Source organism: Wolffia australiana, chromosome 8 (genome assembly GCF_029677425.1).
Source record: "Wolffia australiana isolate 7733 chromosome 8, ASM2967742v1".
NCBI classification, from domain to species: domain Eukaryota; kingdom Viridiplantae; phylum Streptophyta; class Magnoliopsida; order Alismatales; family Araceae; genus Wolffia; species Wolffia australiana.
Genome location: NC_135842.1, coordinates 17,184,125 through 17,206,288, shown reverse-complemented (window position 1 = coordinate 17,206,288; position 22,164 = coordinate 17,184,125). Strand labels below are relative to the sequence as shown.

Genomic DNA, 22,164 nt, shown 5'->3' with positions numbered 1-22,164 from the left:
AGAAGAAAATGCGAAAGTGAGATAGAGGGGATGAGAATAAGAGAGGAAGCGAGAGGGATAGAGGGAGAGATAGAATAATAACAATAACAACAATAATAACAATAATAAAAATAATACCAATAATAATAACAACAGAAAAAAATAAGTTGGTCCTAAACAGCTTGATATCTCTTCTTTGTAGAGCTCTTAGGATATCTCTTCTTTGTAGAGCTCCACGACCGTGTTACATGTAGGTCTGTTGAGTAGCGGACAATTTTTTTTTAAATGGACGTATGGTTCAGAACTGTGACTTCTGAAAGACATCAACATGTGACATTGACATTGGCATGCACCAATGTCCCTATCAAAATTAGCACATGTCAACATCATTGTCATTGTCATCATCAATGATGATAATTGCTGTCACTTTGATGAAAGCCGTCATCCCATTGTTTATGACAGGCATAGTTGTCACTAATGGTAGTTGACATCCGCATCAAAGCCAGTCATCACCTTTAGTGATGATAGTCATCATCATCGATGATCATAATTTTCATTCTCATCAACTACAACCATCGTCCCCATTGATGCTTCTTTCTTCAGTGTCATATTTGGAAAAAAAATCCTCATCAATGATAGTCATCATCCTCATCCAGAATGCTTTTTTACATGTTGTCTACCATGATATATAAAATAATGGTGGTCAATACATCTTTTTATCGACGACATGTCTTCCTCGTCAACAATAATTGTTATCCTCATTGATGAATACAATCAGAGTTATTGTCAAAAACAGTGTACATCCTCATCCACATGGTCAATAGTTGTTTTCCTCTTTGATAGTTGTTTTCCTTGTCAAAAATGCCTCCAAAAACATTCTCGTCAAAGGCAATTATTTTCCTTGTTGATGATGCTTCCATTGATGTTGTCATTGTGCTAACAATCATTATTGTCTTCATTAACAAAAAAAACATTGTCCACATAAGTTTTCATCCTTGTTATTGAAAACTGTAGTTGTTTTCAATGATTATAATTATCTTTGTCCTCTTCAACCAGTTGATGACAGTGATCCCAGTCCACTGCAATGGTTTCCATCCCTGTCAATTACAGTCGACATCCTTGTTAATGATAGTAATCATTTTCAATGACATTTGTAGGAGTCATTCTCATTGAAGATTCTCATGTAGATATGTTTTTTCATCTACTTTCATTTCATTGATGCCCGACGTTGTCCTTGTGACTGTCGTCGTTGTGATTCTATTAATTGTAGAGTACATACATGTTAGTGTTCAATCTATCAAATACAATATAGGATCCATACTTTTAAAACTTATTAATCCAAATTATAGTGAGGACGAAGAACTCTACCATCATCGTCCACCCCCCCCCCCACATCTGTCATTTCCGTCATCAGTCATCCGTCGTCCATCATCTAGGACTGATGTCTGATGACTAACGCTCAAAAAGTTTCCGTCGAGGCATCTGTTCACTGATCTGCACGAAGACAGACAATACATCATCCATCCAACAACCTTAATTCATCCTATCCATCCTTACTTTTTGTGGGCATGGAATCCTAGTTCAGCATTACTGATTTCTTTTTTAGATTTTTGTCTAACCCTTGCTCAGATTTAACAATCTAAAATATAAATAAAACATATCCACATGACCTATTTATAAATTGTCTATGTATAAAGAAATCAATGTTATATATAAAGAAATCTATGTCATATATGAAGCAATCTATGTTATATGTAAAGGCCTATACGACTTGTATATATTTTGTCTATGTATATAGCAATCTGTGTTATATGTAAATCAATTTATGTTGTATATAAAGTCCTATACAACCTATATATAGATTGTCTATGTACATATTGCAATCTACGTATATAGTAATCTATGTATATATTATATTAATCTATGTTATATATGAAGGCCTATAAATATAAAGGTTACGTGTTGATGCTTGTCGTGCAAGTTTCTCTCCTTGTGCTGTAGATTTCTTCAGGAGAATCGAGATGGGTGATGGAGCGGCAGCAGCGCCGTCATGCAGGAAGAAGAAATCCGAAGAGTCCTCGTTCATTGAGGATGTAAAAGATCACATCGACGAGTTCATTCACGCTTCCATGGAGGAGCACAAGACCTGCTTCCAGAAGACCATCCGGAAGGTATTTTTTCGGAAAATTTTTAGGTCTAGAAGTCTCAATTAGTGATTTTGATGATGCCCGGGGATTTGGATTCTTCAGATGTTCGGGATGTCCAAGGTCGTTGCGGAGAGGAGTGCTGCGGCAAGCAGTGCCGGGGAAGTTGAAAGCTCCCTCTCTCTTCAGACGACGGTCTCGCAGTAGGTATGGGATTCGCTTTTTCAACCCAATTTTAATCATTAGTTCTTGTATCTCCTACTTGGATTAATTTGGATAATGTGTAATTCGCAAAGAAATATCTTTTCTTGTAGAAATTTCGTTTGACGCAATATAAGTCCAGTGAAAACCATCTGAAATGAAAAAATGTTTTGGCCTGCATGGTTCCCCGGATTATCGAGTGATTAATTCCCCATCTGTTTGGATCAATAACTTCCGACGTTCTGTTTTTCTTTTGGAATTAATGATTGGTAAACGGAGAAAACAAGGTTCCTTAATAAGTTTTTTCAGCATTTCTAGATTTAGGGCATGATTGGAAGAAGGGTCGAGATCCTGATATATGAATAGATTACAGAAAATTGATTTTGTGGTCCAAATAACTTTATTGGGAATATTTAAGGAAAAAATTCATACCGCTGAAAACTCTAATTTTTTAGGCACAACGTCTGTTGCTGCGTAACCAAGTCATATTTACCTTGGAAACATAACATTTACCTTCTCGCGATTGCTTTTCCATGATTTTTTTTGGGAAGCTTTCTTGCTTCTTCTGTGACAAACCTCTCGAACTTTAAATATCTGTCTGCAGACAATCAGGCTCATCCTTTTGACCATTTATCTGGAGGAAAACCCCTACACTGTAGAGCAATTTCTAGTTTATTTCATCTTCATTCGTATTGAAAGAAGTGAAATATATTTCTCCTTTACTTAGCTTGTTTACTTCGTTGAGGCTCTTTTTTTTTCTTTCTATAAACCGGTACGCAGTCTTTTTCTAAGGATTCTTAGCTGATACTTTGCCTGTACATACGTTTTTGTTCAAGTTTTTCTAAACTGTCAGAGAGTAGTGTTTTCATGCCATTTCAGAAACTGGTGGTCTTTCGTTACAGAAGCTGTTAGTTTTTTTGCTTCCGCTAGTGTTCTTGCAAGAATCGAAAGAAAAAGATGTAAAATACTGAAGCCGGAAAAATATCCGACAGATGATGTGATTAGATGAGTAGCTTGACACGGATATAAATTTCAACAGAATCCGACTGGTTATGACTGGAATTGAAGCGGACTTTGTCTGCGTTCTGAATGCTTTAAGTCATCATTGTTGCTATCGTCTTCAAAGTTTAATAGTATATCTCTTCTCCTCCAGAAACCCACCAATTTCTGGTTCCTGATATCTTTCCCGTTTCCATGAAATATAAGAAAATTATTTTATTCTATTCAGTAGGTTAAAGTCCAAAGAATTTGGTTTGGCATTTTCGTGTTCTAATTTCATGGATTTTCCTCAGGAAACGGATAATATTCAAGACTTGCTCAGATGTCGGAGTTTTCTGCCTGTCCAAACCTGCTTGCCGGTGGAGTTGAACAGTATACTCTAAATATCTTGCTTTCCACATCTATCAGGTGCGGATGATGTAAAATTAGATGTCATTTTAATTTCCTTATTCGGTTATTCCACAGATAAATAAATTGTTTTGACAATGAGAAGTTCGTCGTTATTTGGTTCTCAGGGCGTATCTTTGGACTAAATTAAAATAGGCTTTGCTATTTTTTTATCATGTTGGAATGATAGAGAGCAAACTTAATTCAGATTCAACTTCAGTTTATATAACTGGGCAAGCACAAATGTCAACTGATGCAATTAAGCCTATAAGAATCCATTTAACTTGAAAATGAAAATGACTAAGTTGCCAGTGCAATACAATGTTCGATGGCTGATTGGGTCGAATATTCTAAAGAACAGATGCCCCATTGTGTGCTTAACCCTTTCATCCACTTGGACGTTCATTTAACTATTGTTACACATTCTCCATAATAACATCTCCCTCTTTTATTGTTGCTCGAAAGAGGCAATCATGTTTAGTACCATGTTGTTCACCTTGGATTTTCTCATAGAATTATTTGTAGCATACAAGGGATGTACTTACAGATAAAACCACACTTTTAAGGGCTGAAACAGTTGATTGCTGTTTAACTTACCGATTATTCTGTGAGAGTCGGACACTGTAGATTCAAAACCAAGTTTTGTAGTTGTTTAAGTAATGGAGCTGTGTCTATGAATCACTTTGAGGTAGGACATGCAAATTGTAAGGTCCAAACTTGATTGATAAGGTATCTAGGGAGTATCTGATAATTAGAAGCATGTATCGATTTCCTGGTTTTCTAAATTGAAATATCAAACCATGAATTGAAATTCCTGGTTTTCTTAATTTTCTCTAACAAAAAATGACTTCTCATCATTCCTGAAAGATATGAGTTGATGTCATGTGAACAGTTATTTCATTTTTGTTAAAACAAAACCAAATCATTTAATGTATACAAATTTGAATAGTGCATGTGCACTTACCCTGATGAAAAGTGTCACTGGAGCAAACTGCTATAATTTCTGGTTACTTTTCCATAAAACTTGTTTTCCACCAATATTGATACATAAGTCACTATTGGTATTTTATCATTCCTAAAATTAATCCAATCAGACTAATAAGAATCCCCTAAATTTTAAGAAAGCGATAGATTTGTGTAGAGTATTGAAATGTATGATGACATTTGCCTGTCACTGTGAGTATTATGACCTTCAAATGTACAGTCGTTGGAGTTCAGATGAGCTAAATTCATGATACAAACTGCATTGGAGAGATGATGAGGAATTAGGAACGGAGTCAAGATCCCCTAAATATAGTGGAGAAGAGAAGACAATGCATCTCATAAACTCATAGGGTAATATCTTTGTGTATTGTTAGAATTTGTTTTAATAAGGATATAGTTTCAATAAAATGTGCAAAGAATAATAAAAATATTAATTTTTAATATAGGTTCAAACACATTTCTTAAAAAAGAAAAATGAGGAAAACCATAAAATATTCTAGGGTGATGGAGAATAAATAGAGAGAACTTATGCAAAATGTCATTCTGATAAATATGGTCAACATTCTGTTCTTTTATCATCCCTTCTTTATCCAGATTTTCTTTCCCTTTGCCTTAGATTTGTTTGTGCACAAACCACACTTCAATATCATAATAATATGAGATTATAGCCATGATCTTGTGTAGGTTATGGGTCAAGAAGAATCACTCAGAAGGTCTGCTATTGGGGCAGACGCATAAGAAATCATTGGCAAGCATTGATAACTTGTAAACATTGTATTCTCCAAAACATATTCATCTTTGCAACATAGAGTACACAAATAAGTGTCCAACTCTTGATGTGGAGGATTACTGATTGTCTTTGGTTAACTTGACTTCAACTTTTGAGCAAGGAATATTAGGAAGTCCCTATGATATGATGCAGTCATCAATGTAGCTGATGGATGAGAGGTTCCTTTCTCATGAATGATGTGCTTTTTTTGGGGCACTTGGCCCATGTAGTAGAGATTGAAGATCATGCAATACCACTAGTTGGCAAACAGAATCAATGAAAATCATATCACTGGAAAGGTCCAGCACAGTTGACATCATAAGACTTAATAGGAGAAGAGCATCATCCTGTACATAGATAACCTTGTGGTCATTCTAGCGCATGCTGAGTGTGTCATGATCTTATTCCATTCCATGGAGTCCAATTATTCATTCAATACCCCAATAGTGGCATTGACCTGGTATACAATAAGAGTTTTTTTTGGTAAAATATATAATTTTTTTAAAAAAGGAAGCAGAATTTCATCATTCTGTGGAAACAAATTCCATTCAGTGTTAGTGACGCCTCATAATCCATTTGAAGTAGATGTGCACTTCCCCGTGAGTGTGTTGAACTTGTCCATAGAGACAGAAAGAATCGCATATGCAGAGTGCCATGATGTCCCCTGTAAATTATCTTGCTTACCCTATGTTGGGTGTCAATAATGCATCATGATACATAGAAGGTCAATGCTGTTTTCAACTTTCAATGCATCCACAATAAGTGAGACCTCTACAAATCAGCTACCTTTTGTCCCAAATCATTTTCATTCCTCTGTACGTTGTCTTCAAAATGTCTCTCACCATCCTTGAATTGGGAATGTCCATGTCCCTTATAGATACCATCAGATGATGGTGTCATTATTGTCCATGCTTCGTGGTGATTCAGTGAGGACTACAAGATGAAAAAGTTCTTGTTTGTCATCTTTCCATTCATATCCACTCAAGATATGCTCTTATTTCTTGATACCTTCACATTAAGTCACCAAAACATGATTTCATACTTATTTTGATCAATTATTTTTAGTTTTTCACATGTAGTATTCGCTACTTCTATTGATTTCTGAGAGGAACCCACTTAAATACTTTAAGTCAAGTTGACTTTTTTTTAATACTCTCAGATTTATAATTAAATTAAAATATTAAATGGTGATTTGTAGATCAAAAGAGAGAAGCTAAAGAGACGACCTGGACCAGAGGAGATAATCTAAGCCATTGGTACAATAAAGGCATTGTGGAAATAACCCACCCTTCAAATTTGAAATAAATCTAAGAGTTAGGAGAGGTAAGGCACTTCTACTAATCTCATCTTGTATTTCTTCTCCCAACGCAATGTAGTCATCCTACTGGATCATATTTTTTAAATAAATTCTTATTGTATAAGGGTGTGGGACAGAGTACAATTTGATTAATATTCTTGGAGAAAATGCAGAAATCAATCCTAGGGGGAACTACTAATGAGGTTTGTGTGATCTTTGCTCTTTTTTCATTTTTACTTTTTCAATTTTTTATCAAAGAACTTTCCAATGTATAGCCTATAATCACATGTTTTGAATGTCATAAAAATATCCAAAACTTCCTCATTTATCAAAAGTTACAGCATTTTACTTCCACCATACACTGCTGCCGAACTCTGCTGATTGGTCGAACACCACCGCCACATAATCAAGGATATTCTAGGTAATTTAAATAAAATTTTCCTTAAAATATGTAGATTTTGTAAAAATTAAAAAAATATTATTCATATAAATTTATAATTTTATTATTTATTTAAATCAGTTTTCATTCCTTTACTTCTGTTCAATTGAATCTAAGTATTATATAATATCTAAAAATACCCAAAAATATAAAACTAAATATAAATAATTTTAAATAAAACTTTATATCTCAATAACTTTTCCCTAGGGACTCTAAATTCACTTACCATTGCCTCAGAAATGAAATTATTTATACACTATTATAAAACTTAGAGCCTTAAAACGACATGCAAACAAAAATTATGGTTTATCATTTCTTGAGAAATCATTTTTCATAAAGAGGTTTAATGTTCTATGATATGTTTCAATACCATTCAATACCATTGAACTATAAACAGGGAAACCATGATCGTAGAAAATTTTATAAACACTATAGGGAGATCAAATTTACCATCATATTAGTTTATGTAGATGACATAATTTTGACTGGTGATGATAGTGAGGCCTTTTGAAATATTTTCTTGGTATAGGAATTTCATACCTTTCTTAAGTACTTGATATCAAATTCATGACACTATCTAAAGCCACAATAAATCAGTGATAAGTACGGTCTATAATCCGGTTCAACATGAAAGAACAAAACATGTTGACATTGATCGACATTTCATCAAAGGAACTGGTAAGGCTTCAGTTTTAAAAGCATATTCACAATATCAGGATGGAGGGAATCCACACTTCGCTTGAGGGGGGTTGTCGAGAAGAAGAACGCCATGAGGGAGGGGGATTGAGTGCAGATCTGAACATGCCTAGAAGTAAAGATTTGTTGATATACATTAGAGTATATTCATAATCCGTAAAAGTTAAATGTTTTTCACTTGACTTCAAACTTAGCCAACATTGTATTTATGTGTGTCTATATATATATATTCCAGCAGGGATTCCTTGTGTACCCTATGAATGAACAAACCCTTTATATTTCTTTCTTGCATGGGAAGGAACTTATTGCTTCCTGCTGTTAATCAAGCCCCTTTCTTCATTCTTTTGGGGCATTCATATCAGAAGAGATCAAGTGTCTTTCATCTGCAGAGTAAAGGAAGGTGATTCCTGAATCTTCATTTTCTGAAGCCCTGCAAAAACTAGATGACTCAACAATCATCTACATTTGTTGACACTACCCATGGAATATATAATGTGTTTACGTAGTTCCAAATCAAATATACAAGAACTTTATAGAAAGAAATAATAAATTGAGAGAGATATGCAGTAGGAAAAAGATTGAGATTAATGGAGACAGAGGGATATGGAGATTGCTAGATATAGAGGGAGAGGGGGGGGGAGAGAGAGAGAGAGAGATAGAGATAGATAGATATAGAGGGAGATGGAGAGAGAGAGAGATGGAGATATATAGATATAGAGGGAGAGGGAGAGAGAGAGATGGAGATAGATAGAGATAGAGGGACAGAGGCAGAGGGAGCTAGATAGAGATAAAGAGAGAGATAGGTGTGTCGTTAGATACATATACATATCAAGATGGATATAGATATATAGATAGATAGATGGATGGACAGATAGATGAAGAGATAGACCGACCGATAGATAGATATATATAGAGAGAGAGGGGGGGAGGGAGAGAGAGAGGAAGGGACATAGGAGAGAAAGAGAGAGCGGGAGGGAGGGAGAGAGAAGAGAGAGAGGAAGGGACAGAAAAGAGAAAGAGAGCGAGGGAGGGAGAGAGAGAGGAAGGGACGGAGAAGAGAAAGAGAGAGAGGGAGGGAGAGAGAGAGGAAGGGACGGAGAAGAGAAAGAGAGAGAGGGAGGGAGAGAGAGAGGAAGGGACGGAGAAGAGAAAGAGAGATATTGAGGGAGAGAGAGAGGAAGGGACGGAGAAGAGAAAGAGAGATATTGAGGGAGAGAGAGAGGAAGGGACGGAGAAGAGAAAGAGAGATATTGAGGGAGAGAGAGAGGAAGGGACAGAGAAGAGAAAGAGAGAGCGGGAGGGAGAGAGAGAGAAGAGACAGAGAGGGAGAGAGAGAGAGAAGAGACAGAGAGACAGAGAGAGAGAGACAGAGAGAGAGAGAGAGAGAGAGAGATCCATTGCTCGTCATCCATCATCCTCATGGATTCTGAGTTCTGACGCCATCTATCACGGGGACAAGGCCGAGTTCCAAGGTGTCAGACATGCCCCCTTAGTTGACAAAATCGAACAGTCGCTGAAATAACACCAACGTCGCCCACGCGTAGGCACAGAATTCCTTCTCACCGCCCCTATCCATGGACCAAATAACTCCGACAGCCCTCAGCAACAACACCCATTACACCTTCACCTTCTCACCGCGGAGAACATTCCTCGGAATCTCAACACTTCTGATACTCTTCTTCGCCAGTAGCAAAGTTTACAGTTTATCTCTTCCACGTCCAATACAAGAATACAAGCCCAAGATGAGGCTGAGCTCCAAGAATACCGAAAAGAAGCTTCTCAAGGAAGAGGAGAAGAGATTGAACAGCGAGAGTGGGAAGTGGAAGGTGGTGAAAGAGGAGTACACCTTTCTCCCGGGATCAGTCCCGTTCAACAGCTGCCATGCGTCCACCATTGTCGAAGCACGTCTCAGCTTCTCCACACAGTCATCGCCCTTCGTCATCACTCCCTCTTACGCCATTACTTGTTCTTAGGTGGAGGAAGGGGAGTTCATCGTGGCTTATTTTGGAGGCAGCAGCGAGGGCGCCGGCGACGTCAAGATCTGGCTGCAGAGATACGCCGTGGGAGATAGAAATAGAGATAGAGATAGAGATAGAGATAGAGATAGAGATAGAGATAGAGATAGAGATAGAGATAGAGATAGAGATAGAGATAGAGATAGAAATAGAGATAGAGATAGAGATAGAGATAGAGATAGAGATAGAGATAGAGATAGAGATAGAGATAGAGATAGAGATAGAGATAGAGATAGAGATAGAGATAGAGATAGAGATAGAGATAGAGATAGAGATAGAGATAGAGATAGAGATAGAGATAGAGATAGAGATAGAGAGAGAGATAGAAATAGAGATAGAGATAGAGATAGAGATAGAGATAGAGATAGAGATAGAGATAGAGATAGAGATAGAGATAGAGATAGAGATAGAGATAGAGATAGAAATCGAGATAGAGATAGAGATAGAGATAGAGAATAAGCCACGATGAACTTGACGTCTCTATCTCTATCTCTATCTCTATCTCTATCTCTATCTCTTTGTCTATCTCTATCTCTATCTCTATCTCTATCTCTTTGTCTATCTCTATCTCTATATATCTTTATCTCTATCTCTATCTCTATCTCCCTCTTACGCCATTCTCAACCGGGTTTCGCTTAAAAGACTGAGTTATCGGTTTTACAGGACGGAGCTTGGAAGCCTCCGGTAATGGCGGATGAGCAGCGCGGCGTGCCGCTGTGGAACCCTGTACTGTTCTTGCTCCCCTCCAAGGAGCTGCTCCTGTTCTATAAGATTGGCCAGGAAGTCCAAAAGTGAGTATGATAACCAAATAATTCAAGGAAAAACTTTGGAAAAATCATTCCGGAGGTCCTACGTTAGCCGTAATTTTAAATATATTTAGCTTGGATTTAGGTGGAGTGGGTGCATGAAGCGGTCCAGGGACGGTGGGTATAGCTGGTCTAGCCGGGAGCAACTTCCCCCTGGAATTCTGGGGCCCTCCAAGAACAAGGCGAGGGTCTCCCTCCTCACACTTGCTATTATTATTGAAAAACTTTTGTGAGTTCCTTGATGATTGTAATGCATCGTGTGATAATCTATCTTTTTTTCTCTAGTTTTAAAGGGTATTCCATGAGATAACGGGCGAGTTAAGTTTGGAATTCCAGATATTACAAAAAGTATTTATTGCAAACAAACCATATATTGCAGTATGAAAAATATTTATCTCAAATTAGATTTTTTTTTTAGTATTTTTTCTATTAGTTATATATGTATTTTTATTGCCGATATTTGTACACTTCTAACTAATAATAATGTTATTATTTTAAAAAGTTTTCTGGGTTCATTGATGATATTCATTTCGTTCTGAACTTTTACATGCGAAGTGGTAACAATACTGTTGATCTGAGTATTACATGTCTTTATTTTCTCTCTCTTGTTAGCCCATTAAGGGCCCTCTCTAGTCAGCCCACTAGGGCTTCCTATAAAACCCTGTAATCTCTTTCATTTGCTATCAAGAATTGTTCTTTTCTTGTTTACATGGTATCAGAGCCCTAACCCTAACCCTAATCTGGGTTTCCTGGGCTCGACCTTGCGCTCCGATCTTCGGCGGTTCTCACGACCGCCTGATCTCGCGCTCCGGTCTCTCGCCGTCTCGCTCCGGGCCTCCCAGGCGCTCGCCGTTCTGACGTCCGCCGTCCCAGCGTCTTCCGCTCCGGCGCCCGCCGTCCCGGCCCGCGCCGCCTCGGCTCGCGCCCTCCCGGCTCACGCCGCCCCGGCTCGCGCCCTCCCGGCTCCGGCTCGCCGCCCGGCTCGCGCCGCCCGGCGGCGACCGACATCCCGGCGCTCGCCGTCCAGGCGGCCGTTGTCCCGGCGCCCGCCGTCCCGGCGCCCGATGTCCCGGCACCCGCCGTCTCGGCCCCCACCGTCCCGGCTCCCACCGTCCCGGCGCCCGACGTCTCGGCGCCTGCAGTCCCGGCTTCTCGGCATTCCGGCGCCTTCTGACTGTGGTCTACTCTGCTTTCATCATGACGAACCCGGTTGAAGCCCAGACCTCTTGTCACGCCAGACTCGGCGCCGGTATCTACGCCACATGCATCTGCGGTGCCTCTCGAGCCCGGAATTGGTCGTCCTCCTCTGGACCATCCTCTTTGCCTCGGATGCCTCCGGATGGTATGTTTATTGGATTCAATCTCCTGCAATGGCGCCAGATCGTCCAGATAACTTTAAAGGCGTCTCATGCCATCTTCTAGAAGACGGACCTTCGGACCGATCCCAAGTATTATGACTGGCTGGGCGTTGAGGGTAGTTCATCGTTGGCTCTTGGACAGTATTTCACCTAGTGTTAAAGGTGAATTCATGTCTCTAGAGTCGGCTCGGGCGATCTGGGAAGCAGCACTTGAGAGCCACTCCAAGAAGCACAACATTGCGACTGCATGTAATTGGTACATCGGGCCGCTAACCTGCGTCAAGGGGACCGGTCTATCATGGAGTACAATCGGAGCTCATTTCGTTGTGGAATGAAATTGACTACTACATGCCGCCGACCCCATTCGGTGGACCGCCAATATACTCTTCAACTTCGGGTTTTCCAGTTTCTTATGGGACTGAACCCGGAATATGAAGTTGTACGGGCTCAGCTTATTCATCGGGAGACTGGTCCTACCTTCAAGGATGCGCTCCACAGCAGGCCCAGAACTCAGCTTCGGCACTTGTAGCTCATTCCTCTTCGTCTGCACGCCCATCGTCGACTCCACCACCCGGCTCTTTGCCACGTGGTCCGACGGCTCGGACGGAGGATTCTCCAAAGGGTGATCCTTCGCTGTTTTGCAATTACTGCAAGAAGCGAGGTCACTCTAAGGAGACGTGCTACAAGCTTCAACGGAAACGCGCACAACCGAGCAACCTTGCTGCAGCCACCTCGTCCGTGCCCCCCCCGGGTCAAGTGCCTATGCTGTACGGTCTTCTCCCGACTAGTGCCTCGCCCGCTAGCTTCACTCCGGAAGAGATGGAGCGTCTACGCCGCTTGCTTGATCCTCCAGTCGTGGGCTCATGCTCCTTGGCCCACGCAGGTATGTCCACCAGTCTTCCCACACCTACATCCCCTCCTGGCCATTCTTTTTCCTCTTCCACTTGGCTTCTTGATTCCGGTGCCACCGCCCACATGACCCCAAATCCTCGAGCCTTTCAAACTTATGCACCCGTTTTTGGCTCCTCCAAAGTTAAAACAGCCTCCGGCGATCTTCTCACTATGGCGGGTATTGGTCGCGTGGCCCTTTCCTCTTCTATGCATCTATCTAAAGTTCTTCATGTTCCTCGCCTTACTCATCATCTTCTCTCCCTATCTAGCCTTGAAACAAGACCTTACCTTCTCTCCTAATTCATGTTTTTATCGTGATAAGGTGTCGGGGAGGACGATTTCCATTGCTGAGGAGCATGAGGGGCTCTATCTTGTTCGTCCTTGTTCGAGTTCTCTTGCTTTTGCTGCTGCGGCAGTTTCCCTTTCAGCTTCCCACGAGCGTTTGTGGCTTCTTCATCGACGTCTCGGCCATCCTTCTTTTGCTACTCTTTATCGTCTCTTTCCTAAACTCTTTCAAGGCCATTCTGTGGACCGTTTTGTTTGTACTGCTTGTCGAATTGTCAAACATCATCGTACCACGTATCCTATCTCGTCTTCTCATTCTTCGACCCCATTCTCCCTTATTCACACCGATGTGTGGGGGCCTTCCCCTATTCATAGTACTTCCGGTTCTCGGTGGTTATGCATCTTTATTGACGACGCTACTCGATTCACGTGGGCATATTTCTTGAAGAACAAATCGGAGATATCTTGTGTCATTCCTCAATTTTACTCCCTTATCCAAACTCAATTCTCTATATCCATTCGTCGCTTCCGCTCCGACAATGCTAAAGACTACGTTAACACCACGTTAAGCACCTTCTTCCAAGACAAAGGCATTATCCATGAAACTTCTTGTCCCTATACACCACAGCAAGATGGCGTTGCCGAAAGAAAATTCCGTCACATCTTTGAAATGACTCGGAGCCTTCTCTTCCATATGCATGTGCCCAAGTATTTTTGGGGGGAAGCCGTCTCCACCGCCATCCATCTTCTTAATCACCTTCCATCTCGAGTGCTTGACTACTCCACTCCCATTGACCGTCTTCAGCATTCCTTTCCAACTCTCTCTCTCCAAACTCATCTTACTCCTCGTGTATTTGGATGTGTATGCTATGCGCCCAACCACCAACTTGGTCGTGATAAACTGGATCCCCGTGCTATCAAGTGTGTGTTTGTTGGCTATTCTTCCACCCAAAAAGGCTATTTATGCTATCATCCACCCTCTCGTTGGTTCGTCATCACCAAAGATGCCACGTTTGATGAATTTCTTCCCTACTATTCCTCCTCCTCTCGTGAACCCTCATCGTCCCCATCTCCCTCCGATCCACTCGAATTCCTCATCCTCGTCCCTCATCCCTCTTCACCGGCCCCGCCCGACGTGTCTCCGCCTGTTGCTCCTCCAGCAATTGTGCCTCCCGACCCGCCTCCGGCCGCCGTCTCAGTCCCTCCTGTGGAGCCTCCTCTAGTATCTGCTCCTGCGCTCGACCCTTCTGCTGCACCTTCTTCGATTCCTCCGCTCCCTATCCGTCGCTGCCCGCCTGAAAAATGCTACGGTATTACCCTTGCTCGTCGCAAGCCTCGGCTTCCTTCTTCGTCTCCTGCTGCCCCGTCTCCCTCAACCTCTACCCCTCCTGCCACCTCCTCATTAGCCGTGCTGCCCTCTTCCCGTTCCTCTCCCCTCTATCCGTTGGCGGAATCTATCTCCTCTCATCGCCTCTCACCCTCTTATCATGCCCTTCTCACCTCCCTTGATGCCACTTCCCTTCCCAAGACGGTGGACATTGCCCTTTCATTTCCGCATTGGCGTCAGGCCATGGCGGAAGAACTTCAGGCTCTTGCTCACAATGAAACGTGGGATCTGGTTCCTCTACCGGCCGGGAAGCATCTCGTGGGTAGCCGTTGGGTGTATGCTGTGAAGCATAATTCTGACGGTTCTATTGAGCGCCACAAAGCCCGGGTTGTGGCACAAGGGTTCACTCAGAAACATGGCATTGATTATCAGGAGACCTTTGCTCCCGTCGCCAAGCTGAATATTGTGCGGATCTTATTGGCCCTTGCTGCGGATCGGGGCTGGATTTTGCAATAATATGATGTGAAGAATGATTTTCTGCATGGAGAGTTGACTGAGGAGATCTACATGGCATTACCTCCTGGCTACACTTCCTTAGTGCCATCGTCTCCGCAGTCTGTTGTCTGTCGCCTGAAGAAAGCATTATATGGCTTGAAGCAATCTCCTCGTGCCTGGTTTGGTCGTTTCACGACGGCCATGCAGCGTCATGGATACCGTCAGTGTAATGGTAATCACACCCTTTTCTACCGCCATTCCACGTCAGGGGGAGTCGCTATTCTTCTTGTGTACGTGGATGACCTCATTATTACGGGTGATGATACGACGACCATTACTGAGCTGGCTATGTATCTCTCGTCGGAATTTGCTATTCGCCATCTTGGCCCGTTGAGGTACTTTCTTGGCATAGAGGTGGCCTATTCTTCCAGCGGGATCTTTATTTGTCAGAGAAAGTATACGGTGGACCTTCTCTGTGAGCTTGGAAAGGAGGACGCCAAGCCTGCTTCGACACCGATTGATGCGAACCATCGACTTGGTGCCGATGCGGATGAGGAGCTTGCTGAGCGTGGCCCATATAGAAGACTTGTGGGAAAACTGCTTTATCTCACCCACACTCGCCCGGACATTGCATATTCAGTGGGTGTTCTGAGTCAGTTCATGCATACTCCTCGCATGAGCCATTTTCATGCTGCTCATCGTCTCCTCTGTTTCCTGAAGGGCACCATTGGCCGTGGATTATTGTTTCGTCGCCATACTGGCTTGCGTCCTCAAGTCTACACCGATGCAGATTATGCCAGCTCTGTGGTTGATCGTCGGTCCACATCTGGGTATTGCACCTTCTTGGGCGGCAATCTGATTACTTGGAGGAGCAAGAAGCAGAAAGTGGTCTCTCGATCGAGTGCTGAAGCGGAGTTCCGTGCCCTTGCGCATGGTCTGTGTGAAGCACTTTGGATTACCCAGCTTCTTCGTGAGCTACGGTGTCCATTTCCCTCTCCTGTCCAGTTGTTCTGCGACAACAAATCGGCGATCAGCATTGCTCATGACCCCGTTCAGCATGACCGTACAAAGCACATCGAGATCGATCGCCATTTCATCAAAGAGAAGCTTGAATCGGGAGATTTTTGCACGCCTTATGTTCCGTCCGCTGAACAGCTTGCAGATATCTTCACCAAAGGGCTTCATGCCCCTAAGTTTGAGGAGCTCTGTTCCAAGCTGGGTGTGGATAACATCCACGCTCCAGCTTGAGGGGGAGTGTTGATCTGAGTATTACATGTCTTTATTTTCTCTCTCTTGTTAGCCCATTAAGGGCCCTCTCTAGTCAGCCCATTAGGGCTTCCTATAAAACCCTGTAATCTCTTTCATTTGCTATCAAGAATTGTTCTTTTCTTGTTTACAAATACATTGTGTGATCTATCTATTTCTCCCAAGTTTAGGTGTTCTCCATTTCTAAATAGGATGGATTGATCACTGACAAGTTAAATATCCATATATTAAGAAATATATTTATAACATTATGAAATATCTATTGTAAAATATACATATTTGTATCTTAGTTTTCCTATTAATTATATATGTATATTTTTTGTTTACATAGTCCCCAATAGAAAACTATATTACTTGAGTTCTATTCTTTGAAATTTTTAGATCTTTCACTGTTAATTTTTCTTAACTTCTCACAGCCAATCTTGCTGGAGGATGGACGCCTTCTCTGTGGGTCATCTGTGGAAAGCTGGAACTCTTGGGGCGCCTGGATGGAGGTCAGCATCAGATAGTACTTGTCATCTCAGATGACGATGATGACAACAGACTCATCATTTGGCTTTTGTCCTCGCCAGGATGACAGTTGGACTTCATCTATCATCATCATCCTTTCTTTGACAAATCATCATCATCAACATAACTTAAGTGGTGGATGGACTATGTATGACAGAATAACATCATTTTGGTCAGTCATCTGTCACAGAGTTTGCAGTTTAGTTATGTTTTCCTGACATAGAGGAAATCTCTAGCATCCAATGATGGTCAGGATAAAACAGAACAAGAGGCAAAAAGGCTTTTCTTCCTTTTTTTTCTGAGGCCAGGACAAATGACATATGATGGTAAGGGATGAAACAGGTGGACTCTATCCATCCAGCTTAAAGGCTTACTGCAGATATGATGATGATGATGAGTATGGATTATTATATGCCAACAATACTTAGAGGCTTAATACAGACGATGACGATTAAGGATAATAAGCCTTGATGGCTTACAATAGACCATAATGATGATTGATTATCATATGCCAACAAGCCGTATAGGATTACTGCAGCCGATGACGATGACTGATTATCGTCCTTCAACAACCTTTGCATGCTTACTAAAGCCGATGATGATGACTAATTATCATCCTTCAACAACCCTTACATGCTTATTGCATACGATGACTGATCATCATCCATCAAAAAGCCTTACATGATTACTACAGGCGATGATGATGACTGATTATCCTCCATCCACAAGCCTTACATGCTTACTACAGGCAATGACGATGGCTGATTATCATCCGTCTACAAGCCTTACAGGCTTACTGCAGAATATGACAATGAAGAAATTTTGCATGGATAGCGTGGCTGTCTTGTTACAACCATCTCTTGCAGGTGACTGAAGATGGAGGTCAGACGTGGCGGAAACACGGGCCCATTTACATGCAGAACCAAACTCTTGGAGTTATACAGCCCGTGCCCTTTGTCACAGAGAGGGGAACTCTACGCATGCTTCTACGCTCTTTTGAAAGCATCGGGCGAGTTTGCATTGCTGACTCTTTCGATGGGGGCATCACTTGGACCTACGCCCAGCCCACGGGTCTTCCAAACCCTAACTCTGGTTCGCTTTTCACTTATACATTTTTTTCTTTATCTCTATTTGCAATTCTATCTCGCAACATAAAAAGACAGGTGTTTGCTTAGGCTTTGTTCTGAAAAGAGAACAAGGACGCAACAGATTTGTCTTTCTAAGGAATTAGAAGAAGTAGAAGAATAAGGAGGTTGAGAGAAAGAGAGAGGAGAGAGGAGAGGCCCATATAGGGAAGATGATTATTATTCATTGTAGTTTCCCAAAATAATTATGTTACAGTGAGATGATATGTATAGTATTCATTAGTGACTATTTTTTCTTAATTGGTTGTGTTATTGTGAGCCCTTTAATCACATAGGTTTCTTTACTAGATCTCGGTTACGTCTAGATATCTCATTGATCCAGAATTAAGTTATGGTATTTTTATTATTTTTTTGTGATATTCCAGGCCATTAGATCAAAGAAGCTTCCATTGATAGATCTGGGTTATGTCTAGATATTTCATTGATTCATCAGTTCTCGTATTTCTTTATTTTATTTCTGATATTCTAAGTCCTTATATAAAAAAGACTTCCTTTGCTAGTTGTGTATTACATCTAGATATTTCATTTATTCGGAAATAAGTTTTGTTTATTTCCTTATTTGTTTGTGATATTCTAGACCCTTAGATCAAATAGGCCTCTTTTGCTAGATCTGGGTTATGTCCAGATATGTCATTGATTCAGAATCAAGGTATGTGTATTTCATTATTTATTTGTGATATCCTAGGCCGTCCGATCAAAGAAGCTTCCTTTTCTTGATCTGGGTTACTTCTAGATTGGGTATTTTCTTATTTTCTTTTAAATAATCTAGGACATTAGAACAAAGATGATTTTTTATTGACTCCAGTCTCTATGTTTTTAAATTGAAATAACTCGGAACTAGATTTCAAGAAGAATTTATTCTCTTCACGACTGTCATCTTAACAGGGATCGATGGTGTGAAACTAAGGAACGGGCTTCTTGTTCTCGCCTACAACAGTATTTCTAGGGGAGTGCTGAAGTTGGGCATTTCAGATGACGACGGCGACTCATGGGAAGAAGTGGCCACCTTAGAGGAAGCGCCATCCATGGAGTTCTCTTATCCTGCTGCTATCCAAAGCATGGACGGATGCGTTCATGTAACCTACACCTATAACAGGACCCAGATCAAGGTGAGAACAAGGGAGAATTTTATTTATCAATTATTTATCGGTGTTTGTCTCTCTAACTTTACTTCTGCAGCACGTAGTTCTTCAGCCATGAGCTCAATCACAACCCACCATCGGTTGAGATTGATGAAGAGTCGTCTCGTTGTGGGTTATTTCTGCGACTCCATGCACAGTTAATCATTTAGTCTCTAAATTATGTTTTTTTTTTGCAGTGCTCTTCTCCTTCAATGTTACTATATGTGATTATATGTTGTTTTTGAGCTAAAATGGCGTAATGGATGGAAAGGGTAATTAATTTGTACATTTGAAAGAGGCCCACTGCCTACCTATAAGTTTTCAGCCGATGAAAAATCTTTGATGTTGTTTCTGACAAGTGACATTGAGATTGACTTAACGTTGGAGCAATACTAGAAGGAGTCGGTGAGTTGCACAACAGATGTGAGAATCTCTTCCATTTTTAAATCCAACACCCCAATGTCATTAAATCCTTTAAACACCATCTGAGCAGCTGGTCTCTCTAGATCAAATTACTTAAGGACTGACCTAATATTTTCTAATACACATGAAATTGACTTTTATGTCAAGTCAATATGACATGACTAGGATATACTCTGCATCAATTGATTTTCTTATAATTTCCCATGTGATGATTACGAGATATTTTGGCCTATAACGCAATATCAAATAAAAATTTCAACATTAAGGATTTATCAATCAACTTGAATCCAACAGTGATGCATGAAAGTTGGTGACTAAAGACAACCTATGGTAGACCAAAACAAGTTATCGTTCACAAAGACTCCTATGAGTATTTGAATCTGGGTATATTACTAATGGAAAAGTCCATCTCCTTGTTCGAGGATGGGAGGACTGTCTACAAGCACCGTGGTGGATATTATTCCCTAGATTCAACGACTGGTGGGTCTCGGATAGGATTTGTTGATCGCTCAATTTTTCCTATCTAGTCTGATGACAAAAGTGCACGCACACATAGTACTTAAATAAATAAAGAGACTTATTACTAGGTGGAAATGAGGACCTGATTGTGGATCAACCATCTTTAGTGTCTTTAGGTGGATCGAGTTATGGTTTGATTGTTGACCTGTATTGGTGGACAATTTACTGGGGTGACCATCGACTGGGTCAAGAGATAGACGTATATCAAATGGCAACATGGCCACATGCGCTGGGTCACATTTTTAAGGCACAAATACCTTAATAAATTATTATAAAATAAAAATATATATTTCAACTAAGAAAATTCATAACTTCATGAATTTAAGGTCAAAAAATTCATAAAAATAATATTTTTAATCATAAAATTAATTTCTTTTAGAATATGATGTGATAAAAATCCTTAAAATTAAATCCCCAAAAATAAAAATATCGCCTGGAAATAAATTTATACATTTAAAGCTTGATAACACAAATTTTGAATTATTTTAAAGCATAAAATATGTAAATGTCACAGAAATAACTCAATCAGTTATTTTTTATCACTAAAGTGCAAGATTCTTGAATCCTAGAGGGATACAGTGGCTGAATCGCCAACTGAAGCCATTAGTTTTCGTGAAGAACTTGAAAAGAGGTACTACAACAGTGATAGAGCTGAGATAAGAGAGTACATTGAAATGTCCCATATTCATTCAAAGTTGAAGGCTCTACATTTGGAATTGCCTGAAGAATCCATTGTCTACATAGCTCTCGACTCTCTCCCTACACAATTCAATCAGTTCAAAGTGAGGGATAATTCTAAAAGGGACCCTTCATCTCTTAATGATATCATTTATCATTGTGTGCAACAAGAGGTGATACTGAAGTTTGAACAATTAGACAGTGCCCAACCCACAATTACCTTCGAAGGAAAGCTCAAAGATAAAGGAAAGATTAAGGGAAAGCAAGCTACCGATGGTCAACGTAAAATAAAGTAATATAAGGAACACAAGCTTATTTGCAAGTGTGGTAGGCATTTGTAGAAATAATGTGCTGATTATCTTGCTTATTGCAAGAATAAATCTACACATTTATCTCTTGTTTGTTCATAACTTAACCTTAGTTCAGTACCAAGATACACATGATGGATATATTCAGGTGTTACTTCTCAACTGGATCAATGGAGGGCTGCCTAAACCATTGCCCACCAAAAATGATGAGTGATTCATCGACCAAGGTGATGGTAAAGCAACTAAGGTCTATGCTTTTGGTGTCTTCATCTTAAAGTTAAAGACTGGTTATCATTTTTATTTCAATCAGAATTTAATTGTTCTTTCTTTTGGACACAACTTAATATATATATCCACCTTGATCAAATCTGGCTATCAGTACTCACAGGTACTGGATGTTTGGTGGCTTAGGATGACTTGTATTTATTTGACTCCACTACATCATCATTAGTTCAGTCATTATAAACCAGCTTGTTTGGTTCAATATGCAAGTTAGTATATAAGAATTTATCATCTTATGGCATAAAAAATTTGGCAACATTTCTAAAAAAAATGACTTTAGAGGCCGGAGTATTTTTTTTAATGATTTATGACATTAAATTCATGAAGATATCATTTTTATAACTCAAAAAATATATCTCTTATATTTTTTGTCTTATATTTCATTTAATATGAACTAATTAATGTTTTTTTGGTTTTATTAGCACTATGTCACATGCCACAGTTTGATTCATCAAATGGCCACCGATAACTCAAAACATGCTTCATGACATTGTTAATCATGATGCCATAATGGAAAATCACTACTGAAGCCCTTTAGTATTTTGATTGCATGTGATGATGTGACTGAAAAAATATATCATACATATTTTAAAATTAATGTGATTGTGTGGACCGATGCCATCACATTAGAATATGATTTCTTTATCTTAATAAATTAGTTAAACAATCAAAGAGTGAGACGCCCACACACACTGCACGACATATATATGTGTGGCACACACTTGTATACGTGGTCCCTATGTGTATACATGCTATTGGCAGAATGACAGAACGTGTGTACTTGACTTGCTCGGATGCAACACCACATCAGGCAGTCCAATTCAGTAATAATTCCTTTAA

The 22,164-nt window shown here is 40.3% G+C and overlaps 2 protein-coding genes across 3 annotated transcripts; both read left to right on the top strand.

The window, feature by feature from the left end:
* The first annotated feature begins 1,944 nt into the window (after positions 1–1,944).
* Positions 1,945–3,837, top strand: LOC144707046 (uncharacterized). The gene is made up of 3 exons (XM_078580167.1): positions 1,945–2,150; positions 2,229–2,330; positions 3,617–3,837. The coding sequence occupies exons 1-2, from the start codon at positions 2,001–2,003 to the stop codon at positions 2,328–2,330; spliced, it is 252 nt and encodes an 83-aa protein (XP_078436293.1). The 5' UTR covers positions 1,945–2,000; the 3' UTR covers positions 3,617–3,837.
* Positions 3,838–9,427: 5,590 nt separating this feature from the next.
* LOC144706614 (BNR/Asp-box repeat family protein) lies at positions 9,428–19,522 on the top strand. 2 transcript variants are annotated; one of them, XR_013582284.1, is made up of 9 exons: positions 9,428–9,796; positions 9,869–9,955; positions 10,574–10,701; positions 10,802–10,898; positions 16,755–16,832; positions 17,715–17,940; positions 18,879–19,102; positions 19,173–19,243; positions 19,312–19,521. XR_013582284.1 is itself a non-coding variant. In XM_078579606.1 (8 exons), the coding sequence occupies exons 1-8, from the start codon at positions 9,470–9,472 to the stop codon at positions 19,191–19,193; spliced, it is 1,188 nt and encodes a 395-aa protein (XP_078435732.1). In that variant the 5' UTR covers positions 9,428–9,469; the 3' UTR covers positions 19,194–19,522. The 2 variants fall into 2 exon arrangements, 1 of the variants encoding a protein (XP_078435732.1); XM_078579606.1 differs by having other exon boundaries at positions 19,173–19,522.
* Positions 19,523–22,164: the final 2,642 nt, after the last annotated feature.

Coding starts and splice junctions, on each gene's coding strand:
- LOC144707046 (XM_078580167.1), top strand. CDS start 2,001: ATGGGTGATGGAGCGGCAGCAGCGCCGTCATGCAGGAAGAAGAAATCC. Junction 2,151..2,228: donor TCCAGAAGACCATCCGGAAG/GTATTTTTTCGG, acceptor TGGATTCTTCAG/ATGTTCGGGATGTCCAAGGT.
- LOC144706614 (XM_078579606.1), top strand. CDS start 9,470: ATGGACCAAATAACTCCGACAGCCCTCAGCAACAACACCCATTACACC. Junction 9,797..9,868: donor ATGCGTCCACCATTGTCGAA/GCACGTCTCAGC, acceptor ACTTGTTCTTAG/GTGGAGGAAGGGGAGTTCAT. Junction 10,702..10,801: donor ATTGGCCAGGAAGTCCAAAA/GTGAGTATGATA, acceptor GCTTGGATTTAG/GTGGAGTGGGTGCATGAAGC.